A 26,490-nucleotide genomic window follows, 5' to 3' on the forward strand; every position below is an offset into this window, starting at 1 on the left:
TTTTCATGTAACTTCAATTATCATGATGACCCAATGCTTAGATGGAATTAGCTCATGGATGAAGAGCAAGCAACTGAATCTAAACTCAGGCAAAGCAAATAATAGAGTGATGGTGAGATCAAAACATTTTGAGAAATGGACCGTTTTCTTGGCAGTGGAGTATTTTCAATTGCTCTTTGCATCTAGATGGCTTTAGAGAACCTTGTTACTCATTTCTGATGGTCTTATGTAGCAGCACTGAAAAAAAATAGCTTTTTACTGTCCTTTTTTTTCCTTGGAGCTGCTATCCCATCTTAGCAGTCGTCTAGCTTCAATTATTTTTTTAGCTTTTGGATGAAGCACAACAGCTTATGCAATCTTCACCATCTAGCAAACTTAAAAAAATGAGTTGCATTCCAGGCCTTGATTTTCTTCTTCAAAAGTTGAGGCCTGAACTCAGCTCTGGGATTGGAGACAGTGCTGGTGACTTTGGTGTAACTGAGCTTTCTGAAATAAGGATATCACTTGTTTTGCACAGTAACCACAAGTATTTTTTAATGGTATTGTGTGGCTGAAGTTTGGGAATGGTGTCCTAGGATACTTTAGAAAAGCTGTATTTTGAATAATCTTGAGCTGTTATCCTAATATTGGAAACTCTGCACCCATGGCTCTTGTGGCTGAGGCTGCTGAATCCAATGTGCAGAAGCTGTTCTGGGAACTGCAGGTCTCACAGACAGCTTGGAACTGGGCTGTGTAGGCCATGTTAAGGTGAAAAAAGCTATTTGGATTTTACTTAGAATGCAGTAAAAAGCCAGTGGAAAAAAAGAACACTGAAAAGATGTTTTAGAGGTGACCACGGTTTCTGTGTTTCATCCACTTGTAGTTTGATTCTCAATTATGTCTAATCTTACATTTTTGTATTACAGACACAAGTTATCTTTAAAGTTAAATAGACACCTAAACACTCTGAAATCTCCACTTATTTCAGTTTTAAGTAGGCTTTTACTCCTCTGGGGCTAATTGCTTGTATAAACATTGTCTAACAATGTTGCTTGACTTTTCCAAGGGTCTGGTACTTACACTGTTATCTCCTCAAATATTAAAAAGATGTAATCCCTAGCTCCAGAGGTGTTCAAAAAGCTAAATAAAGTGATTTGTTGGAAAGTGCTAAGGAAGCTTTAAGATATTAGCCTAATAGAAAACCTATCAGTGGACTTCTAAAGCCTTTCCTCTTCAATTTTTATGGACTGTCTTAATTGACTTTTTATGAACTTATGAATAGGCTATGAAGAAAGTAGTTTCTTTTTTCCCTTTTATGTGCAAATAAGATAGATGGACAGCTTCTAACTTTATTTCAGAATATTTCTGATATTATAGACTTCCCCTCTGAGAAGAGATTTTCAACTAATGAAATGAGGTAAAGTTAACACATCTGCTAACACAAATGACAGCAGTGAATACAATAATAGTACTCAAAAACATTTTGGAGTGTTTATGATCACAAGCTTTAAAAATATGGGGAACAGAGCAGTCAGCTTAGATACTACACTCATTACTGGAGGGACACTAAGCTACCTAAACAAAATGTACTGCCATGGAGTTACAGAACCTTCTGTTACAGAATCTTCTGTTACAGAATCCTAGTTTAGTGGCTACAGCTGAGTTGAACCCTGATTCCTTGGGATTGTTCTGATAATCTGTCTTCTTACATGGAACATATAAGTTACACAGGAATGGCTTTTCTATCTCAAATTCTCCATGTGCTTCTCAAACCAAAAGACCTCTAGAAGCCTTCCTTGCTATTCAAGAAATTTCTAAAGAGATCGCTCTGCATAAAGAAAAGGAAGATGCTCTGGCTTTTGCCTGTAACAAGGAGATGCTAGTTTCCTCTTTGGGAGGTCTCTGGCACTTGGTGATACCAAGATCTATTTCTTGTCTCAAAGAGTTCTTGGCCCAGTGTGGTCTCGCTGCATTTCATGGTCTGACCCCAGCCAGCCACAAAGGCCCACACAGCCACTTGCTCCTTCCCCACCTCCAGTGGGATGGGGGAGAGAATCATAAAAGTGAGAAAACTCATGTGCTAAGATATAGACAGTTTAACAGATAAAGAAAAAGCCATGTGTACAGACAAAGCAAAACAAGGAATTAATTCACCCCTTCCCATGGGCAGGCAGGTGTCCAGCCATCCCCAGGAGAGCAGGGCTCCATCACGCAGAAGGGTGACTTGGGAAGACAAACACCATCACTCAAAACATGTCCTCTTTTTTCTCCCCCCAGCTGTACATGCTGACCATGATGCCACAGGGTGTGGAATATCCCTTGGGTCAGTTGGGGTCAGCTGTGCTGGCTATGTCCCCCCAGCTCACTGTGCACCCCCAGCTGCCTCACTGGTGGGGTGGGATGAGGAGCAGAAGGGAAACCTTGATGCCATGTCAGCTCTGCTCAGCAATAACAAAAACATCCCTATGTTATCAACAGTTTTCAGCACAAATCCAAAATACAGCCCCACACCAGCTACTGCAAAGAAAGTTAACTGTATCCCAGCCAAACCAAACACAATGCATCAGCCTCTTGCTGTCTGTGAGAAGGAAAGACCAGTCTAATTTAAAAGTTTCATCCTGATTCTCTTTTTTTCCCTGCAAAGTCTGTTTTGGGAATACATTCCACCCCTCTCCTACTCCTCCAAGAAAAGTTTCTATCTTATTAGACTTTGAAATTTTTTAAGATGAAAACATGGAAGCAAAGAGCAAAGAAAATTAAGTTCTAGATTATATTTAATAAGATGCTTTTCTAGTACTTTTACAGTCTTTATCTAGTACCTGGTAAGATATTTGAGTGATTTTTCTCAGTTCCAACTTCACCAGGCCTTTTTTTTTCTCAGCATCAATGGAGTATTAATGGTTATCCTGAGATTACTTTTGTTATTCAAACATTTTATGGCTTTTGCTATTGCCTCCAGCCCTCACCAATCCATTGTCCTAAATTCTTTACAAGAGTTTATCTCCACTTTACTTCTTCCTGTCTACAGAACTGAATACACTTTTAGCATCTTTTCCATGGACCTGTTAGTGCACTGGGATGGGATAATAGACAAGAGCTATTTGTGGATTTTATTATGTTTGGTTACACACTTGTAGTAATAGAAGTAGCATATAGTTCTTTTACTTGACCACCATGATGGTGACAAGGATGTTAGTGAGCCGATTCACACAGCAGACAAAGAGATTACTGTCCATTTCAGGAATGGCTGGTTGACTGACAACACTACAAGTGGTCTGCAGGAGTAACACATAAGACTGTCAGTTTTCAGGTCTTGTTTTGCTGCCAGCAGAAGTGCACTCTTCGAGGCCTTGAAAAGGTTGGGAGTAGTTCACAGCTACCAGCAAAGACTACACCAGGATCTCCACTGCTAACTGATCACTGTGCAATTAAGCTTAACCTCCTACCAGTGATGGTCCCCCAGAGGAACTCTCTGAAATTCAAATGAAGAGATTTTGAGCTAGACCAAATGGTTATCAGCAGGATGAGGAACCATGTTTGAAGGAAAAAGATAGTCAGAATAGAATGCACTAAGACTTGATATGAAGATGAAATGTGCAAGGTGAAATTGCTTAAAATTTTAGAAGCAAGATGCTTTGAACACTGACCCCTCAGACAATGGGAAATTCAAGAATGATGGTGAAGTGACAAGGAATTTTATGCCTTAATTGTTGCTGTCTGAAAAGCTGAAATAAATTCTTAGGCCATGTGAGTTTTGTGGGTCACTGATGAGCAGCCTAAACAGGATGAAGTCTCTGAAAGCAAATACTGGAGCAATCTGAGAAATATTGTGAGCACAGTGAACACCTTGTTTCTGATCTGCTTTCTACATTTTGTTACTGGGACTCTTCATGATGTACTTTTAACTGGTTTAGGGCAGGATGAAAGGCTCTTTGACCTCATTTGGGACAGAGCTGTCTGTCACAAGTGTTCCTCTGGATTATGAATTCTTGGCTAGCCTTCTTTTGGACAAAGTCAACTCATGTGAAAAAGGGGAGTTTCTACTATGCTCGAGTGTGTTTCACAGGATTCCATACTTTCCATATTCGTGCCACAGTTGTTTTCTCAACAAGTGGAATGACCAAAAGATTCCATGGATGTTACTAAATGGTGTTTTCTTCCTAGGAGTGCCAGGTGAGGGGAAGTGAGGACTTTCAGTGGACTTTTGATCAGTTGTGCCACAAAAATGTGTCTAGTCTTTTCTACTGATGGCTGTGGGCTGTTATGACTACTGGGTGGTGCTCACCAAACTCCCCTCTCTCCCAGCTAAGCTTTGGAAGCAAACACAGTAATTTTTAGGAGTTAAAAGCATATATTTGTATATGAAACAAAACAGTTATTCGGAAAAAAAGTACCATCTGTATTATTTGCTTTACATTCACAATTAGCTGAGTTTTGTGATATCAGTGTTAGCTGATGAGGACAATGTTCCCTTGTCAGAGGTACTTGCTCGAGGTACTGGGTCTGCAAGCAGCATAAAGCATACTCAAGGAGCGGAGTCAACGTAATCCAATCTATTTCTGCTAATTTCCTGGAAAACACTTTAAGATCATGATATTTTGCATGACCTCGCCGTGTCCGATGAGCAATTTAGCGACGGCTTACGCGCCGTCAGTGGTACCCTTGCTCAGGGCGGGAGGGTCCCCCGTGCCCCGGGGCTGGCCGGGTGCTGAGGCGAACACCCCCCGAAAGGAGCAATCAGCGGAAGCCGCACCTGCCTGGACGGCTCTTGAGAAGTTTCCCATCGGTTTTCCCGCCCCCTTCTTCTCGGCCGCCAGCGGCCGGGCTGCGGCGCCGGTGTCGAGCCCGTGCCCACACGGCTGCGGACGGAGCCGCAACTTTGGCGGCGCGGGGCCGAGGGGCTGCGCGCACGGCACGGCTCGGCTCGGCTCGGCTCGGCTCGGCTCGGCTCGGCTCGGCTCGGCTCGGCTCGGCTCGGCGGGGCCGGGCGCGGGGCGGGGCGGGGAGGCCGGGCCGCGGCCGGGAGGGCGGGCCCGCCCGCGGCGGCGCTGCCCCGGCGCGGCGGGGGAGGACGCGCGTCGCCACTTGCCCGCTCCTTCCCCGCCGCGGTGCGGCCGCAGGTTCCGCAGGCGCCCCCTCGTTCCCGTGCGCAGGGGCCGCGCTGCCGAGCGGGGCCGGGCGGGGATGGCGAGGGCGCCCGGCGCTGGTGATCCGGTGCCGGGCTCTGTAGCGCGGCCCGTCCCCGGCGGCGGCGGCGGCGGCGGAGTGAGCGCGCGCACGTGACCGGCCCCGGCCCCTCGGTGCCGCCGCGAACGGCCGCGCTCACACGCTCAGACACACGCGGTACCCGTGCTTCCATCCCTCCACCCAGCAATCCATCCATCTATCCAGCCGGCCAGCCAGCCCCGCTCCCCCGCACGCACCGCGCCGGCCGCCGCCAGCGCGAAGCTGTCGGCACCGCTCCGCGGGGGCAGCGCCGGCGGCGGCAGCGACCGCGCAAGAGGCAAGAGTTTGCGAGGGCTGCTCGTGCCTTCCCGAAGAGGTTTTGCGCCCAGAGGATGGCTGGCTGCGGGCTGTCGGAAGACGCTTGCTTCTCCTCCTTCTTTTACAACTACACCTCCTCCTGGGAGACCTCCTACAACCAGGTAAGAGGTGGCCGGTGCTGCGCGCTCGCCGCCGCTGCGCCCGCCCGGCTCCTCGGGGGAAAACGAAGGTGGTGCCAGTGTGTGCAGGAAGGGTCTGGAAGTGTTTCTGTTCAGCATGTTTGTTGCGGGTTGGGGGGGCTAAATCAGCCGAAGAAAGAAATGAGAGAAAAGAGCCTCTTCCCGTGTGCTTTTCAGCCCCCTTGCCTCTGCCCCCTCCCCTCCCGTGAGGAAGAGGAGCGTGAGGAGGACTAAGGAACGAGAGCCGTAGCCCGCGGAGGGCTCTGTGTTGCCCGGGAGCAACTCGGGGCTCAGCCGGGCAACTCGATCGGAGTGCCCCGAGCCTGCCCTCGGCTGCACGGAGGGACCGCGCTGAGGCAGCCGGGCGGGGGGAGCAGGGTGCGAGTGACAGGCTGCGTGCGAGAGGGACTCCCCGCACCCGCTGCCTCCTCCCGCAGAAATGGCTGCATACGCGTCCAGATCCGTAATTTCGGATCCTGCCTAGGTGGAAATAGTTCGGCTCACCCATCTCTCTCTGTAATTCACCCCCGATCCCCCTTCACGCACTTAACTTTGATGACTGTGCAATGCGGAGCGCGCAGCCGGGTAACGCCGGCCGGCTCCGTCCCTCCCGCCCGCGCCGGGGCTCGGGCGGCGGGGGGCGGCTGGCGAGGCGGTGGGGGAGAGCGGGGGGAAACCAGAAATCGCGCCTCAGAGGTAGAGAGCTATTCTGGGAGCCTCCGAAGCGCCTTTAATTAAATAACTGTTGTAGTCTGCTGCCCCCGCTGCTTGTCTGGTGAAAGTCTACAGGCAACTGTCATTTATAAACTGCACCGGTGTGTGTGTGCGTGCGTGCGTGGGGAAGGGGTTTTCTGGCGCTGGCGTGACAGGAAAAGTTGGGCAGCGGATGGAAGCGGGCCGCGGAGCGAGCGAGAGGCGCCCCGGGCTGTGCGGGCGGTGGTGCCCGCGGGGGGACGAGGGGGGTCACCTCCCCGCTTCCCCTGCGGGGGACAGAGCCCGCTGAGCTCAGGGGAAAACGTGCAGCCCTACGACCCCAATTTCCAGGCGACTGAGACCCCCAAACTAGCAGTGAACAGTCTGAGGTTACACCTCACGGCGAGGCAGGGAGACGCCGCGCGCACTTCCCTGCTCCAGGAGTTGCGAGCGGCGAGGAGCGGGGCCGCCCTTGGGCAGCGGCCGGCCGGGGAGCCCGGGCGTTGTGGGGCTCGAAGCCCTGACAGCCTGCTCGTCCGAGGCAGCCGAATAAATAAAGACGTATCGCTGTGTCCCGGTGCGAGCGGAGCCCGCCGGGCCCATCGCGGCAGCGCCCGCTCCGTGCCGGGGACAGCCGCCTGCCGGGTGTGCCGCCCCGGCCGGCAGAGCCTTCCCGGCGGGGAGCAAGTCAGGCTGGCGTGCGCCGAGGAGAGGGGGACTCGTGTGGGGACCAGCCACGCATCAGGCATAGAGCCGGCGCTGAAACGCCGTCTCCGGGCGCGCCGGAGCCCCTCTGGCTCGGCGGAGCCCCCCGGAGCCCCCCTGGCAGCCCCGCGGCCGGCGGGGACAGCGGCGCTTGGCCGGTCCGTGGCGGGGCCGGGAGGGCGCGGCCGGAGCCGGCGCTCGGAAGCGCGGCGGGGTTGCCCGGACTCCGGGCCCGGCGCTCGGCGTGGCCGGGGCCGCCTCGGCGGGAGTTGGCGCCGAGCTCGGCGCTCGCAGGGGCTCGGGGTGGCCGGGGCTCCCGAGCCCGCTCCGGCGTGGGCTCTTCCGCACGTACCGAGGACACACACCGGTGCCGGTGTGCCCATATGAGCACAGAACGTGCGTTATTGTCCTGCTAAATGCGAGCCCATGCAAGTCACTGGGATTTAAGAAGGGCTCATGCCTGGTATAAAAAGGCAGGCAGTTACAGGGGAGACTCCTTTGAAACCATCAGAGGGGGAAAATGCTTAGGAACGCAGACAATAAAATCAGGTTTAAACCAGCTCCTTTATCTAAAGTTAGTTTCATTCTGTAGCGAAACAGTTCGGTGAAAGAATGTCATGGTGAAATGATAGGTTCCCTTGCATCCCCTTTCAGGAGAGCAAGCTATATCACAATGGAAGCAGGAAGAATTGCTGGCAAATCCAGAGTTGATCTGTTCTAAATACCAGTGTTGAACTGTATCTAAGGGAAAACGCGGGAGATAATTCAGAATGCAGAAGGTCTATTTATAGCAGAACTATATAAACTGTAGGATATATACACAAAGTTGAATTAAATATGCATGATTAGGAAAGGTGTTTCGAAGGAGAAGGTGTAATCATTACATAGCATTACAACGGATGAACAGATGAGCTTGCAAGAGCTTCCAGGGTGAAGATGAGAGGAATTTTTAAGACACATATTCTTTCTGGTGCTCAAGGCTTCTTTCTATTTTCATCTTTTGCGTATTACGTTACCATTTATATCAGTCAAATTCATCAGCTGAGGATTAGCGGTAGATGTTAGTCTGAATATGAAATCAAAATGAATATGGGATTTTGCTGCAAATACATTTTCCTTACAAGTTTTAGCACTTAAAAAGGCAGACTTGGCTCAGACTTGACTGTCAGCCATATTCGTGTTTGTTTGTTTTTACCTGAACTGAGTTAAAAAAAAAAAAGCTTTCAAACCTTCTTGCTAAATTTAGCAACATAGCCGAAATAGAATTTGTTTTGTTTTAAACAAAACAGCAAACAGAAAAACTTTTAAAAAAGTGCTGATATGAGAAGATGGGTTGACTACTGGAAAAATAGTTTTTTATTCCAAATCAATATGATGCACTCTCAACATCTTATACGAGGTAAAAGGATCCCTTGTATAATATCAATCGCGGCTCAGCCATAGCTTTCTCAGAGGATCTTTTCCTGGCATCTCAAGGCTTTAATGAGAGTACAAGTAATCAAAATACAACTCAACAATGGAACCAGTCAGGTTAAACAGAACAGTGACTTCTAGAAGCATAATATACTGTCTGGCAGCTGTGAGAAGAGAGCTCTGATGTTTGTTTTATAATTCAGGGAGTTTGAGAGATGTGTTTCAACCTTTATATTTTGGTGCATTATTGCAGTTCATTTTTAAGCACAAGCTTATATGCATGATTTGTTGGTAATATTCTTGGAAGGAGCTTTTCCATTGCATATTAAATTTCAAAGTGCATCACAAAAATGCTTGTAATGGAGAAATCATGTCTAGAAACTTTATGAAGTCTGTTTTGAATCAATTTCTTAGATAGTCTTCCCGAATATAAGGCTCCATATTAGTTACAAATAAGACTTCGCATTATTAAGGATAACTTCAAAAAGATTGAGTGTTCTCCTGAAGCTTGCTGTCTTTTTTTAGAGTTATTGTGGTACAGGGACTTAACCATTATGCTAAATTTCAGAGCAGTCAAACTTGTAGACTTAAATCCTGAGAACTTTGAACTGTGGTTGCATAAACTTACCTATGTTGTCTTGCCAGTGTGTATAAAACTGAGATGAAGGAATATCCTTCAGATTTCCTGTTGATTTATTCTGTGTTCTTCATTTTTAGACTGTCACTTCTGGTTCTTTATTTTTGCTGGAACCTTCCTGAATGTGTCTTCTGGAAATTTTCTTTACATCTGTTTCTTAATTAGTAGTCATGAGTAAATAACAGCTATTTCTAAGTGCTGCAAGGGGTACTCAGCCTCGCAAGAGCAGTAATATTTCTCGGTATAACCTGTCTATGCTGAACTAGCAGCATTATTTGTATTAATTATTTTTCATTCTCCAGTTAAGGATTGGATACGTTGTTGTGTTACTAATCTGTGTGGTTGGGAAGTGCTTGAAAATAATTTGAAATGTAGTTTTTGTGAATGAAATTCTATGACTAACACATAAATTTGGATACTTATTTTAATTTGACGTCAAAATCCTTGCAGTATGGAAGTAAAATGAAGAGTGTGCTGCCTGATTGATGTCATTATTTCAGAGATTTTTCCCTGCAACTCTCAGCCGTGGACTTAGTAACTGGCACCATTTTCTTTGTCCTGTGTTTTCAAACATAGCAGTGCACGGTACAACATATTTGGGCAAAATGTATTCTGTGGGTATTAGTAAGTCAGTGAAAGATGAAGCTAAGAGCCAGCCTTGTGGGTTGCCTCTTTGTCTTTACATGAGCACGGACAGAAGTGCCCTCGTGTAGCTTTCTGCCAGTATTTTTAAGGAGCTGAACTGAGTGTAGTATATTGCTTTTATGAATTTTACTCTCAGTAAAATTCTTTTACTTAAGAGTATGACCAGTGGCCACTTCTCAGGGGCAATTGACCAAAACAACTTTTTGACTTATTTTTGTTTCCATTTTTTCTGTTTTTTTTTTTTTTTTCTTATATGTTATTTGAGTAGTAGAACCACAAAATCTACGCAGGTTTGGCATTATGCTAGATTAATTTGTGTTAATGCCCTGCATGTGTAGAGCATATATTGAGTATGTCTATGTATGAGAGATACCAATCTGTACAAGATTGGACAGTGCACTTTATGGTTTTTGAAGATGTTTTTCTTAAATGGAAAAAGACTCAGTCAATAGTTTTACATTATTTGATGGTGAAAACCAATGGAATAATACAATCATTCAACTGAAGTTACATTTTAACAGAGCCTGTAACATCTGTGCAAATTAAAAGAAGACTGTCAAAACTAAATAAGTTAAGAAAAAAATGCAATCCTGGTTTAGTATTAACAGAAAATACTATGTCATTTTAAAAAAGACTGAATCCTGGATTTGAAGTTTTCCTGACTCCAAGGGGTGTTCGTGCACAAAGCTGAAAAAATAGCAGTAGAAATGAAAGTGAAACTGAAGACACCTATTTTCTTGACATCCCAGCAAATGATAAATGATAGGATAATGAGAAAGATGTAGTTTATTAAAAACAGGTAACAGGTAAAACAGGACTTTATTAAAAATGTTGTTAAACATGATTCTCTTTCTTTCAGTGATTAATGCCTAAATTGCTCATTCCACACAGTAGCTTTGAAAAGTGTATTCTGATGGCAGGTTCATCTCACAAAAAAAGCACAGTTTAAACTCGGAATGAACCATTTCCTCATGCCCCAGAGAACAGCAATTGAATAGTTACACAGTAGAGCACAATAGCACAACTTTAAAGCCCATGCAGAAAATGGGCAAGGTATTATTGTTGTATCTAATTTTAGAGGAAAAACTCATGTGCAGATTGTGAGTTACAGTTATGGCTGCGATGAACTAATGCTGTTCAGTGCTTTATACATGAGATGGGATTTTCAAAAATACAGTTTTGTTCAGGAGAGAATGTCAGTAGTTCTAGCAATGCGTTCTGAAGGAAGAGGGCAGGGAGTTCTTAGCTGGTCAAATGTTCATGTGGTCTAAGCAGAAATGTAAAAGTGCAGGGTTTGCATTGGAATGAGAATGGGGTCATCCACCCTTTGTACTCATCATCAGGGAAGCAGAACCTTCTTCCAGAGAGACCATAGGAAATCAATGTGTACACTTTGCTAGTGTAGAGATAAATGGGTACTGCAGAAGGGTATTAAATATAAAAGTGCAGCAGTAAAATGATTTACTACATGAAGAAGTGGAACTTTCTTTTGGTCACCTAAAAAGCAATTTTCATTTTTTGATAACATAATTATATTTTTTTTAATACTAATAACAGAAAAGGCTGGCAAATCAGCTATTTTACATGGATTTGAGCTATACAATAGAAGCTAGGAAAGCCTTGATAACAAATAGCAGCTTATTTACAAACATTTACCTTTTTTTTTAACATATTATCTGGCACTTATAATTTAGATTTTAATGATCTGATCTGACTCACCAAAAGTTAATGGGTTTTTTAATGTTTTTTCCTGAGGCGGTGTGGATGCTTGTGATCCAGTTTGTCTCGCCATGACCAGAAGGTATCACTGAGGGATACCAGCACAACGGATGCACAGAGGAGAGAACCTGACGTACATTTAGGTGTGGAGGCTTAATGAAATGTGGAAGAGCAGGTGCACAGTCCTAATGTGTCGGTGGTTTTTTAATTTCCTATGATGTGTCTGTCTGCTGTGTGAGCAAAACTCCTTGTACATTTAAAACTTATAGGGCTGTAAAACTGCTAAAAAGGACAGAAGCCAAATAATTTTACGGTATTTTTTGTCTTAGGCTCTGTGCTCTCTACAAGTGGCAGTTAAGATTCTCCTTCTGCTACATCACTGTGTGTTACTGTCTCCTCTCTAAAGGTAAAATTAAGGTGAAGACAGATTAATAGGAGAGCGACCCTTGCTCTGGTTATAGCACTTGTGACACCGGTGCTAATTTTGGAAGGAGAAATTGGGTATTTGCAGTTCCATGTGAACTCACTGTGACCCAAAATGATGAGAGGTGTGTCTACGCTAGCACTTTTCCTGAGGGCAGGAGTGTGCTGTGCTCATCCCAACGCTGCTGTGCTTTGGTTAGTGTCGTAGGCTGGTCTCATTGCTATTGATCAGAGTTCCTTCTGGATAAAGCTGGACTGAGAGATGTGTTCCAGGAGTACCCCTAGAACATTTGAACAAATTTATATTCAGCTAAGGAGATGAGATCAGATCTAGGGTGGAGTTAAATTATCAAACCATACCTTGAAGTGTGTGGTGCAGAGCATGGAGCATAGACATCGGGTCCTCCACCAGCTCTCTGACTTTTCCAGTTTTACAATTCTACAATACTTGCTTGTGTAGACAGTCCTTGCATCCAGCTGAGTTTGTCTAGCAGAGAGTGCATGGAAGCCCGTATTTGGGAAGCTGGTTGGAGGCTTGTGGATAGAACAGGTCACCTGACATGCACCCTTATGTTGCAATCATAAAGCCATTATTCTTTCCCTCAAAAAGGGGCAGTTTGTGCTGGCATGAAGAGGAAAGGTTCATTTCATCACTTGTAATATAACACGAGTGAATAAGAGGCCCTGGTACTTTGGCTTGCTAAAGCTCTCCACATTTTTAACCCATTTTATTATTTGCAAGAGCAATTTAGTTCCTAATGTTAACAATGAGTGATTATGATTCTGTACTTCCGTTTACAGCACAAATTAGCGTTTTGTTTTCCATTACAGCTTTGAATGAGGAATTTAATGTATAATTTGCTGCAAATAGATGTTATCATCTCTTTGGATGTGAACAACCACATAAACTTGAGCAAATGATAAAAATGGAATCAATTACTTCTCAAATGGAAGTAGTTTACAAACCTTCACAAACAAAATGGCAATAGTTGGTGGTTATTGTAACAAATAATTAGTTTTTTTTTAAACAACATTTATTGAATTCTATTGACAATTTACTAATTGCTTATAGAATATTTAATCATCCCCCTCACAAAATACATGCCAGAAAATATATGGATTTTTTAAACTGTAGATTCCCTCTGTTGTCCTTGTATGAAGCTTTTCTCATACTTTTATGGTTATATTCACCTGTACAAATGTTCCAGAAGGGTAGCACTGAACCACAAATCATGCTGCTGCTGCTGCTGATTAGAGAGTTTCACAATACTCTAGAATTAGTAGATTACGACGGAAATTGTGGAGGAGGGAAGAATTAAGAGTAAGTGTTGTAGGCTGTATGCAAAGCCTGCTGAAGGTGATGTAAATTTTTCTGCCACTTTTGACCTCATGATCTATGTTCTGGATATTAGAAGGATAAAGAAGAGAAGAGACATTATTGCAGTTGCTAGAATGAGTGAATGCTGTCAGTCTCTACTGTAGGGGGAGGTAATATCTTGTACTTTAATGAGTTTCCTAGTGTGAATTTCACAAAGGAAGTTTTCCACTGTCAGTTGCTGTGATCTGCTTCTGTATTATACAGAGTTATTCAAGCCTGGAAAAATACCAATCCACAGACAAAATCAGTGTGAGAAACAGTCCAGAATCACACTCAGTCTCTTCCCATTGCAGAGACCTTCCTCATGTCTAAAGGATGTAATCCAAGTGTCATTTTCAACCCCTTCCTTTCAAAGAGGCTATTTCTAAATTCTGATGATTTTCTACATACTGGCTGGCATATTTGTTTATTTCTGATCCCCTAAAGCTTTGACCCTAAAGTCACCACCTACATGATTTTCTGTCACTGTGAATTAATCAGCCTTTTTCTCACAGTAACCCCAATGTATCCATCCATTCTGTATACAATATAAGCCCTGGTGGTACAAAGTGTCTTGATTGCCCCTACCTACTCTCTTACCCTTACTTAAAAATACAAATTGAAGTCCATGCTTTGTTTCATTTAATACTGTAGACTTTACACCTCTTGTCATTTTAAAGCCTTTGCATAATTTAGTTTTTCCCTGTTTACCATTAATACCACCTCTTTTTGTTTATTACTGATGCTGGATTTGATGCTTGCTGGGCTGGTTCCCTGAACAAGAACTTTTTTGCTATCTCATGCTTTCCCCTTTGTCTCATTGAAGTCATGAGCCCATTGAGGAGGATCATGTAGGCTTTCATCTACCTGGTTTCTTGAAAGCCATTGTTGTCTAATTATTAAAAAAGTGTAATCTCATTTTGCACTTGGAAAACTGTGGAACAAACTGACTCAAACCCCATTCATCACTCTGCTGCATTTCACTCTATTCATCTGTTGCTTATTTCTTTAGGTTGGTGTCTGCTGCCATACTTGGATCAGTCTGTAGATCAGATGAACAATAGCTTTTTATTGTTCTAATAATTAAAAAAAGACTAATGGTGTATTTTCTAATTTGCTTCACTCTACCAAACATTGAAGTAATTAAGGGGAAAAAAAAGACAGAATGGGAATAGTATAGCTTGCAATTCAGGGTCCTGTAGTCAGCCTTTTAGCCTTCTTTTGAAACCATGGAGCTGATTGTTTAAGATGGAGATTTTTCCTAATTTTATTTTTGAGGCAGCTGTTGGTTGTAAAAATTCACTTGCCTTCTCATTTTGACTATAAGTCTGTTTATTTGTTTGGTCCTTTTTTTTGTCTTTCAGAGCAAACTGACTTGGGCTAGAGCAGGTCAGTCTTATGATACTTTGGTTTGCAGTGAACTTTTTTGAAGCTTAGAATGTGTGTCTGGTGTAATGATTCCTGAAGAGTTGATGGAAGTTCATTTTAGGAACGTGGGCCTGGCTTCATAAAACATATCTACAGTTGTCACAGGCTCCCTGGACTGAGCAATTCACAATGTCAGAGGTTTATTTGGATTGTAAAACTCACAAACTCACTCCAATGAGTTAATTTACTTCAACCATTTCCTTTCTTTTTCTGTCTCTTTTTTAAATTATATTTTCTGAGTTAAACAGGACATTGTGAATTGATATATCTGCTCAACTTTGACTTGTCATTCATGATACTTCTTATTATATCTGCCTGATACCTACATGTCTCAGTTTGCTTAGGCCTTGATCCAGCAGACCACTTAATTTCTCAACAGTAAACCCTTGGAAGTCAAGGGAACTGCTTACAGGTTATAAATGGATGTGTGGTGTATTGGATTAGGGCCTTCAACAGCTGTAGCTTGAGGACAGAGAACTTTGCTTCCATCTTGTTTGTCAAGAACTTGCCATGCTTTGAATACATTACAAGTATTGATGTAATTGTGGTTGTGGGAGCAAGAAAGCAGTGAGGAGATCAAGGAGACCTGGTCAATTCTCCTGTGGCATTTCATTCTCCTTCTTTTTAAAATGGTTTTACAAATAAAAGATGATTACTTTTCTCCCAACCAAAAAGCTGTGTGATTAAATGCATAGGTTGTGCTCTAAAATGCAAACTTACTACAGAAAGCCTTCCATGAAATACATTTGAGAGTGGGAAACTCCAGGTTTAAAGAAAAGGAAAAAAAGATGGGTGTAAACATGTAATGGTAAAAAAAAAAAAATTTAAATAGGACATGCACACACTGAAACAATGACAGAATGAACTACTGACCAAATAAATTAGCAAAACAAAAGTAAGGTTGCACTCCCATCGTTTTTTTAATTTTCATCCAAAAGACTTTAATTGTTGGAGGATTAAAATAATTCATATTCAAGGATAGAAAGTGGTAACAATATGCAGAGCTTGGATGCTCCAGCTATACAAGAGACAGTGAAAGGAATACTTTTCTCTTTGTGGGATGTCAAAGCCAAAAGAGGGGGGAAAAAACCAGGAGGGGGTTGTGGCTCTTTGATGTCACTTACAGAATAAGAATAATGCTGTAAAAGAAATAGCATAATCTTTTTCTATTTATCTAAGTCCTTTTTTTTCCCAAAGAGTTAGGGCAGCATTGTTAATTGATTTTTCTGACGCTCATAATAACAGCTGTATTAAAAATAATTTAAAAGAATTTTTTTCTAGGAGCTGAGCCCTGCAGATTGTGTTGTAGAAAAGTGGGTAAAGAGTGGATTATTATACATCACTGTTCTCACATAATTATAATCTGCTTGATTGGTAAAATGCATGTTGTGCTTTTGCATTGTCCATTTTCAACCAGTGGTGTCTTTCCAATAAGATTTGCTGGTTTAATAGTAATAACATCAGGAAGTCTCATGCCCTTTCAGTATAAATAAAGGTTGTCCTAACAGCTGCTCAGATTGTGCTGGCAGAGTAGCCATCGTTGCTGGAGTGTCAGTTTTTGGCCAGAATATTTTAACACGCTGGGGCTTTTTTCTGGTTACCAGTGGTTGAATCATGTCCAACTGTGAAAACAGATGTGTGGCTTTTTTGGGAAGTAAAGTTAATTAGGGGTCATTTATGAATTGGTTCTTTTTTTTAAATTAATACTTTATTTTTTAATTTATTTACTGTGAGGTTAGAGGATACCTTTAGAAAACAAATTGGGTCTTTTTATGAACATGAACTTGGACAGATCCAAACAAACAACATTATAAAGAAAATTTTGGGTATATCCACGATAAAAAGAACCTTTCAATTGCACATTAGCTTTAAAAACAATGTTAAAAATGAAAAGAAGAAATACTTAATACAATGAGGCAAAAAATGGAAAATAAAAATGATTGGTTTATCATGGTGCATATTGTGTATTAATATTGCTATCTTACCATTTTGTAAGGATGCCCACAGTCTTTTCACATCTGTATGGGCCAACCTTTAACACATGTCTCACTAAATTTTTTGTTTTCTTCATCTTTGACTTTCATCTCTGAAAGGAATTCTTTAGGTGAAGACTGAAAAATATTTCCCATGTTTCAGATACTACTTTCCCTTTTGTGTTTATTATAGTCATTTGTACCTTTAACATTGATGTCTGTCTATTTTTAAGTCTGCTGGTAGACAACCTAGTTTTGTGGAAAAGAGAGTTTTTCACATGAAGAAAGTTTTAGTCTTGTGATTCCTTTCTAATTCTTCTTGTTCTTGATTGTTGTATAAAATAAATAGAAAATATGGAAAAAAACAAACAGCAGCAATTGATGTTAAAATTAATTAAAAAAATTAAATTTGATAAATTACAAAAATTGCTCTCAAAAATTAAACAAGCAAACTTGTTGAATTTCTGTTACTCTTGTTGCAAATAATTGTCATATGAAATGGAAATCTGTTCATTAGAGCATCCTGAAGCAAGGATGTTGTCCCTGTGCACATACTGGGGCTGCACAATGTATGGAGCAATGACACCCCAAGCGTGCTGAAGTGTCTCTGGAATTGCCACTAAACCTTCATGTCTGAATGAACAATAACCCCATTGAGCAGCATTCAACTTTCCTAAGACTATTGCAACTGTAAAATAGCAATGCAAGCGGGAAAAAAAAGAGATTGTTATGCATATATTTTGCTGCCTTTTTATTTTTTTTTTTCTTTTCGCACGGGGAAAAAAAGAATATTTGGAAAGATCATGGAGAGACCATTATAAAACAGTTATACTTGTGGAGATGACAAACATCTATGTCCATGAAACCACTGAGCTTCTCCCATGAGTAGATTGAACCACAGGGCTTACTTGGTGCTGTGGATGGAATCCCTCTTAGAGAGTGCCAGTGAAAGACTTTGCATGTTTGGAAGAGTATGTTGCCCATCAGGATTTGCAGAGGATGAGGAGATGATGTATTTCTAGTGGTTTTAGGTGTTTTCTGTAAGGGACATTGCCCATTCCTTGAGCAGAATGAGCATCTGTTGGATTAGTAGTTGCCCAGGATTATGAAAGGATGTGGCAGCACTACCTGCAGTGCAGGTTTCTAAGGCCTGACATGTAGGGTTCCTATTTTTGGATATAGTTTTGCCATATGTTAACTGTATGAACTGGGTTTTGCCAGTTGTATGTCTCAAGCAAGGGTAGTTGTTTGGTTGGTTTTGTGTCTTTATGTTGGGTTCTTTTCTAATGCAAATATGAAGAAATGTGATTTTACTCTCTTCAGAAATGTCACTAGATTTAAAAAAATCCAGAATTTCATACTGCAATATATAATTAAATCTTGTTACCAGGAAAGGCAGTATAAAGCATGGAACTTTTTAAAAAAGATTTGTTATTTTTATTTTTTCTTAGTGAAGATTATTAAGTGTAAGACAAAAAGCAAACAAGAGAATAAAAGGACTGGCATATTGAGAATATTTATAAAATATTAATTCTTTTGTTGTTTAGAAGATGTAAAGCAAAGTGGCAGCAAAAGTCAGAGCTGTATTTGATTAGAAATCAAAAGGTTATTAATAGTGCTGATTACTTCAGCTTAGTTATATCTGCTCTAGTATTACTCCTATTTGTTTGCAACACTAATCAACCTCACTGTAAGCCCTTATCTTTGACCAGCCAGAAGAAATCATAAAAGGAAATAATTGTTTAGCGAGAAAGACTTTGATAACAGCATGACTCTTGTATGGGAGACAAGGAGATAACACTGTCGGAGTGAAATGATAGAACCAAGGTAGCTAAGGTGATAAATTCTTTAGCTGTCTTGTCCTCAGCAGTAAAATATACAGCAAATTAAAGATATCTTTTTAAGAATTGTTTTAAGAACTGATCATGGTTGTAATTTGCATGTTTCACATTTGCATGTGTAGAGGAAATGGTGGAGATTTGGTTTTGAGAATAATATGATTTCATAAAGCCACAGATTTAGCCAGAGTTTGACCAGGTGATTCAGTCACAACTTACTATTCAGTTATCTCTCTATTGAATTGAAAATTGTGCTTAGTGTTGGAATTTAATTTGACCAAAATATTTTACAAAATATAAGTATTTATCTGAAAGAAGGCAGAGAGCATTCAGTAAAGCTTTTGCTACTTACTGTATTGGTTGATCATTCTCAATGTTTGCTGTCTTTAGCAGGTCTTGGTTTTCATTAGAGTTACTCAGAATTAATTTTCTAGGCAAAAGTTCTCTTTATGACTTGACCTGGTCGGTGGGGAAGCCCTTCAGTATGTTTTTGTTTCTACCTACAAAAAGTACTTTAACTCAAGACACCAGTGTGTAATTTTTTTTTTTAAGCTAATCAAAGTGCCCTCTTTAAGACTCTTACCAGAGGACATTTTTTGCAGACTTCAAGTACATTTGCATAACTTCTCTGTTTTCCTTCCAATTTTTTGATTTCCCTTCAGGAAAATCAGATGTCAGAAGCACAAGATGGTACTTCAGTATTGGTCTCTACAATGCTGTTAGTGCTACAGCAAGAATTAATTTACCTGCTTCACTTTGTTTTGTTCAAGGTTTAAATTCATTTTTTGCTGCAGTGTCACAATGAGGGCTCACATTGAGTAACTTGTGTTTGTCAATACTTGCTGAGTTAACTGAGTTGTGACTATCCAGGACACAGTCTACCACCCTGTACATATGGTACATTTTCTGTGAATTGATCTGCAACTTAGTACTTTATTTTATCCAAACAGGCTCAAGAGCAAGCAATCAAGGAAGAGTCAAATCCATGTATTTTAGCATCAGTGATTGCCTGTAATGGTTTCAGTGTGGTGTAATCTGCAGTCAGGTGTGCTGAGGAAGTTACCATGCCAGTTGTTCACCTTTGCTGCCCCATTGTGTTAGTGTGACTTTGGGACAGAAGGCTCTCCACCCAAATTGTCAAGCTTAACTGCTCACTCATTTGCTCCCTAACCTGGTTCTTTCAAAATGACCTAAACTAATAGAACAATGAAAAAATTCTATTGTTATGAATCTTTACAACAGCAAGCAAACCTGCATTCATTTTGAAAGAGCTTGGGTAGAGTGGTGATGTGCTGTCATGCTGGGTGACCATCAAGAAGTGATGATGAGCAGCTAAAGGTCTGTAGGGGTGGTAGTCTGGGTCAGCTGCAGCCTCCAGAGACTCACTGAATTCAGCCTGTTTGCTATAAAAGCACTAAACTGGGAGAGGTACTATGTAAATAAGAATGAAGAGCTTTTTCTGGGAAAGATTTGAGATGAAAACATTGGGAGCTTCTTTTTTCAGTAGATGTGGATTTTTCCTCACTGAAAAGCTATAGATAGTGAATGAATTTTTTGTAGATGTGTGTTGAGGTTGTGATTTTTATTTTTTCCCCTGCCCATTTGCAAGGATCACTCAATGATTTTGAGTGATCACATTTTTGAAGCTCAGCTTTAGACATCTTAAATAGGGTTCACTTTCAACAACTAATTGTTTAGTTTTTACTGAATTTTTGAGCTTTTTGAGCAACCAAATCTTAAACAACAGGAATCTATGTCTCTTGACATGCATGCCTCTGATATTTAATGTGTGAAGACAGCTTGCAACCACATTTCAGGGAAAGCTGGATTGGGACCCTTGCTAGGCTGGATTATGCAGAGGATCACCAGTAGTCACAGAAATTGATTATTGTAACTGATGTCTCTTTTTAATGATGTATGCTTATGATGTCTGTAAATCACAGGCAGGACTTTGAAAACTTACACAGACTGCTGTATAAGTTCTTGGAAACAAACCTAGCACGGTCAGCTTCTTATGTAGTTCCACAGTGCAGGGCTCTGTTTCCCAATCTGATTTGATGGCATATATTTTGCTTGCAGATTTTTGTAAGCTGAAACTGAACACTTGAACAGCCTGTCCTGATATCTGTGTGAAACATACATGAGATAAAACAGCCTGAAATAATTCCCTGTAAGCTGTCAGTGACCACACCATGAAGAGTTTTGATTTGGCAATGATGACTGTATTTAGAGCTGAGCCCAGAGGATTTAGGGTAACATTTGTCAAAGGCTTGGTTTCTGAAGGTGCATGGATGTGAGAGTCTCCTAAAATATGTAGTGCTGTGTAGGAACATTTGAGATAGTTTAAAATTAACTAGCTCAAATAACAAAGGCAACAGAGATAGGTAGCACTTCAGCCTTGTAGTGGATTAGTGACTACAGGTGTGCAAGTGTGTCAGTGTACCTTCATCCTGTCTACTGTCCAGATCACAGGAGCACAGCATCATTAGGTTGGAATGGGCCTCTGGAGACCATCCAGTCCAACCCCCCTGCCAAGGCAGGGTCACCTAGGACCGGTGACACAGGAGCTCATCCAATGGGTTTTGAATGTCTCCAGAGAGACAGACTCCCTGGCTTTTCTGGGCAGCCTTTCCCAGTGTTCTGCACCTTCAATGTAATGTTCATCCTCATGTTGAGGTGGAACTTGTGGTTTAGTTTATGGCTGTTGCTGCTTGTCCCACTGCTGGGAACCACAGAAAAGAGTCTGGCACCATCCTCTTGGCACCACCCACCTTGGGGATACTTGTATGTATTGATGAGATCCCCTCTCAGTCTTCTCTTCTCCAGACAAAACAGGCCCAGCTCCCGCAGTCTCTTCTCAGAAGAGAGGTGCTCCAGACCCCTCATCACCTCTGTGCCTTCCACTGGATCCTCTCCAGTAGCTCCTTGTCTTCCTTGTCTGGAGAAGCCCAGAACTGGGGGCAGCACTCCAGATGTGGCCTGGATAGAGCCAGGTGGAGGGGCAGGATCACTTTCCTCGAAATTTGGGCCACATTCTTCCCCATGCACCGAGGATCCCATTGGCCCTCCTGGCCACAGGGGCATGGCTGGCTCATGGACTCACATTACCTGAAGGAAAAAGGGTTGTTAACAGGTCTAGGGTTTTCAAAATATTTTAAAATTATTAATCTAGCTTAAAGCCAAAATAAACATAGACATTGAAATACCTGATTTATGTTAATTTAGATGTATTTGTCTGTGTAGTAATCCTAAATGCTCTACTGTGAAGCATTAGAAATTCCATCTACAACATTTTCTACAATAACTTTCATATGGGTGCCTTAATGAAGTTCTTAATGTAAGAGAGATGACTACTTTTGTATTGTGAAGCACACAGGTTTCAAATGAGCAAAAAATACATAATTCTCTGAAACAAGATATATATATATAATAAAAGTAACTAACTCAGAGTTAACTTAAAGAGTTGCAAAGCATGTTTAAAAGAGTCATGTATAGTCAGTTCTCTGGTAGTGCAGAAATTTCCATTTTTATAAATTAAACTGAAATGGTAGGGTTATTAACCATTGGAGCAGGCTTCCAGGGGAAGTGCTTGAGTAACTATCCCTAGAAATATTTAAAATATCTGTAGATGTGGTGCTTAGGGACATGATCTATTGGTGGATTTAGCAGTCAGTGCTAGGTTAGTAGTTAGATTTGATGATCTTAATGGTCTTTCCCAGCCTAAATGATTCTATGAGAGTTTTAAGCATTGTCCTGCTGTTTCTGTATTTCTTATTCTCCCCAGCAACTTCAGGAATAACACAATATGTGGCATTTAGTTTGTGTTTAATCTCTCTTTTGTTTTTAAACAGGTCTTCTTCAACTGGTAGCAGCTCTAAGAATTATGTGAGGAGAATTCTAGAAATAAAAACAAATCAGAGAAGACAATGTAATGATGCTCTATACTTACATATAAGTTTTCTGTCATTTGGAAACTCAAGGGCTCTTGCTTTTGGTTGCCAAATGTTAGGCTGATTGTTTTCAAGGTGAAGCTGCACTATGCTGCTTTGAACTGATACTGCATGATTAGGGTAATAAATAAGTGCCACTTAATTGGAACAGGCCTGATCAGAAGACATTCCAGGTAACTGATTTAAGCCAAACAATACTTAATTGCAGTGAATGTTGCTTAATGGGTATGATAATTATGTGCATTGGGGATACCTTCAAATGATTCATTGGTGGTTGGGTCTTTTGTGTCTGCCTCACTGTTGGCTTCTTTTCCTGTTGCTCAGAACAGCTTTCAGTGTCTTCATAAATAGCCATGATTCATTCAGAAAGCAGATAAAACCATGGTTCACTTTTGATAAATCAGCAGTCTAAAATCAGCTTGTTTAAAATCATGATGTCTCTAATGATTTTTGAGGACTTTTTAATATTGTTTTCAGGATTTTGAACTGCTGGGTTTGCTTTTTCAATTTTCTATGTGATCAGGAATGTTAGAAATTGAAATAAGAAAAGACAAGTCACATAATTTCTTGGCTTCTGGATCAAGGCAGGCTCCAACATAATGAGACTTACTAAATCATAGGAGTTGATATGTTCTCTGCCCTTGGCAAATAATTAACTTGCTTTAGTTCTGTCATATTTTCTTACCAAGATTGCTTATTTTCTTCTGCATGAACCTACCTGATGTGGTGCAAAATACACTGTACAACTGGGGAACCCTCCCCCTTTGTAGTTGGACAAAGACAAAAGCTGGTCCTTTTCCCACTCATTCTCAAACTTTGGCTTGCAAATGCATATTTTCACCTTCATAATTTAGCCTTGCTCTGTCTATCTTCTCTGCTGGTTTATTATATCAGCAGTATGGGATGCTGATGTTTTCAGCTTCAGCTGCTTTATGTCTGTCCACTTTTTCCATGCACATTTTTGTACTTCTACACTTTTTTTTTTTGGGCAGACCTGGGTATAGATATATTGAATATTGTGGAGATATGCAGTGTTTTCTGATTTAATCTGCCAGACAAGAGATTGCTTCTGATGCTAACATTAAAATTCATTTTTAATTCCAAAAAGCTCATGCTTCCATATTTTTCAGTGCTCTCTCTTTTTTCTTGAGTGAACATGTTGGATTAACAGAAGTTAAAGTGTTTCAGTTTAAAAGACTTAAAACATATCAATTTATTCCTTTTAGGTTAATGAGTGCTTTTATGATCTTTCTCCTCCCATACCCCTGCCTTATTACATCCAGTCTCCATGTGGGTAGATTTTGACAATGGCTCCCACAAGAAGTGATTTCCAGTGACAGGAACATGTTGAAGACATTTTCATTATTTAAAAAGCAGACATGTTTCTCTGTCAGCAAATTTGCTGCACATATGAAAGTGGGACAGTGTTTTTATTGTGAACCTGAAGAACACTGTGTTACAGAAACACAGGATATTCTGAGTTGGAAGGAGCCCACAGGCATCATCAAGTCCATCTCTTCAGAGAATGGCGCACGCAGGGGTCAAACCTGTGACCTTGGCTTTATTAGCCCGGTGCTCTCACCAAGATAATTCCGGGGCCTTAATAACCCTTTTCAAAACTGAAAGGATCCTTCAGGTTTGCAGGATTACCTTTCCTCCTCTCCTTTCATTGCTCACTATCTCTTCCCTTTTGGAATACTTGAGGAGGAAATTTAGGATGATGGATAGAAAAGGTGGCACGGGAAATTTTGTTGGCAAAACCAGAACTACGTGTCTCCAGAGAGACAAAGCTGTCTCTGTGACTTCAGCCACAAGCAGTCAACATGTTCTGTTGTAGCTATTTATTTAAAGTGGTTGGGAGTATTTAATTTCATTTTCTGTGTATGAAAAAAATATTAGAGATATGAAACATTAGGGATGTTGAGAAACTCTCCGGTATTGTCTAAACTACCTTCTTTGAAGTGTCTAAAGGTTGGTACCATTTACCTGTAGAAATCAGAAATTAAACCAAAATTGCTTGAAACACACTTAGCATGATCACTTAGCTCAGGGAATTTGATGTTTTTAAAGCATATTAGTGAGATCTAGACCCTTGTTTTGCCAGGCATTGTACTTACTAATACAATCTATTTTAAGTCAAGGACTCATGTTAAAAAAATCCAAACAAGTAAATTAAAAAATAAGAAAATCATAAATGTAATTTAAATCATGAATCAAATATTGCCCATATAATAGCCTATTATTCTAGTTCTCTGATGTATAAAGAAACACACGTTTTTATCACAGCATGACTTTCACCTGAGTGCAACATAAATGCAATTCTTTCATCAGTAATTTCCATATATATACACAAATCTTGAAGTAAAAGCAGTCATAAAACACACATGAACTAAATCTCTTGAGCGGTCTACAGAATATATATACTTCTTTTTCTGAGTAACTGGGTTTATATTTTTTCCCTTTTGCTGTACTAAATATGATTAAGGATGGCAGTAATTTTAAATATTTTGAGTAAAATTAGGAATAGTTACAATGTTTCTCATTCAGTAACAGATTTTAAAATAAAGGTTGCCATTTTTAGAGAGTTAAAAATAAAATAGTTTGTTTCAAGCTAGCAGAACTATAAAATGGTTGCAATGAGTTTAAAATCTGGTGATCAGGCCAGAGTACAGCTGATGTAGGTGGAGTTGGCTGCCTTCTGCTGAGGACCTACCCCTCTGCCTGTAGGAAAATTAGACTTCCTTCACTTGTCAGTGTGTAGTGGAGCTATTTCAATGAAATGCTGCAATTTTAAAAAATGTTTTCAGACTCTGTATAGAAGTCTGCCCCTTATTAGTTGGAGTATCTGTTGAGACTGGAAGTTACCTGCCTCATCCTGGTGCCTGTGTTTTCTTGTGTAAGGACACAAGAGAGAAGTGATGTAAGGATGCTTGACGTTGCACCAAATCTATTACATGATGTGGTCAAATAGCAAATGCTTTTATTTGCCTGGCTGTCACTGTTTTTAAAGGGTGCTTTAAGACCTCTCACCTGAAAGGGGGGTGCTTCCACCTTCCTTATCTTCATCCTACAGCTGGATATTTGATTGCTGAGGTGTTGCTGCAAGGGAATGCCAGCAGCTGCGACTGCAGGTCAGTGAGGCTGGAGCAGAGCTGTCCTCATCCCTGTGCTCCATCTCCTGTCTTAGGAAGCAGACAGAGCGCAGGTTTCTCACTTGTGCTGTTGCTGACATGGTCGTTCTGAGATGTGAAGGCTTTTATTTTTTTATATCCTTCATAATGTTCCTCTTTTCATCCTCCCTTGTTGTGTCACAGTGCAGGCAGGAAGAGTGGCTGCCCAGAGGAGCCTGCAGTGGGGCTGGTGTGTGCACGGGGTGTGTGGCACACGGCAGAGCCTGCACACCGAGGTGCAGAGGGTGGGTGGCTCAGCTCAGACCCCTCTTCAGAGAGGGGTGACTGCCTGTCTTCATGGGGGTGATGGGGGAAGAGCAGACAACAGGGGCTCTTTGTGGGTTTCAGCTTGTTCACTGTGGGAACTGTAGCTGGATAGAGCCTTTTGAAAGCTGTGCTACGTGAGAGAAGGTAAGTGCTCTCATGAAACACTAATAAGGATGTAAGAAAAGACACGAAGAGCCATGCAGAAAAAAATGGACAAATGGGCCATCTGTAATAATAGAGGCACTACTACTAGATTCTGGTAGTGTTCCTAAACTCATAAATTGATAATGCTGTTAGTGTTAGATTCCAGAACTGCTGCTGGTGTCCAACAGCAGGAGTGATTTTCCCACTGGGAGAGTGAGTTCTGCTCTCCCTGTGGAGAGAAGCGTAATAAAAATATGGAAACCAGTGAATTATGTTGTTGTTTGTAAAATACTGACATATATCTTACACAATGCCTGCACTGTTGCATTTCAAACATGTTCAGATATGTAACCTAGAGCAAATTAGGAGAGTGTGTTGGACTGTTTTGTGTTAGGCACTAAGATGGTGTGAAGAAGGGCATAAAAAGGAATGGAAGGGACACAAAGTGTTTGAGCTGTTGATAGATAAAGAGTAAGTAAGAGTGAT

At 41.5% G+C, this 26,490-nt stretch overlaps 1 protein-coding gene across 2 annotated transcripts in view; it reads left to right on the forward strand.

The window, feature by feature from the left end:
* Positions 1 to 5,478: 5,478 nt before the first annotated feature.
* Positions 5,479 to 26,490, forward strand: part of PPARGC1A (PPARG coactivator 1 alpha) — a 367,272-nt gene continuing 346,260 nt past the window's right edge. For both annotated transcript variants that reach the window (XM_066548543.1, XM_066548544.1), the window contains exon 1: positions 5,479 to 5,624. In XM_066548543.1, coding sequence (XP_066404640.1) covers positions 5,538 to 5,624 — 87 coding nt within the window. In that variant the 5' untranslated portion in view covers positions 5,479 to 5,537. The remainder of the gene's footprint in view (positions 5,625 to 26,490) is intronic.

The sequence above is a fragment of the Molothrus aeneus genome, chromosome 4 (assembly GCF_037042795.1).
Source record: "Molothrus aeneus isolate 106 chromosome 4, BPBGC_Maene_1.0, whole genome shotgun sequence".
Taxonomy (NCBI): domain Eukaryota; kingdom Metazoa; phylum Chordata; class Aves; order Passeriformes; family Icteridae; genus Molothrus; species Molothrus aeneus.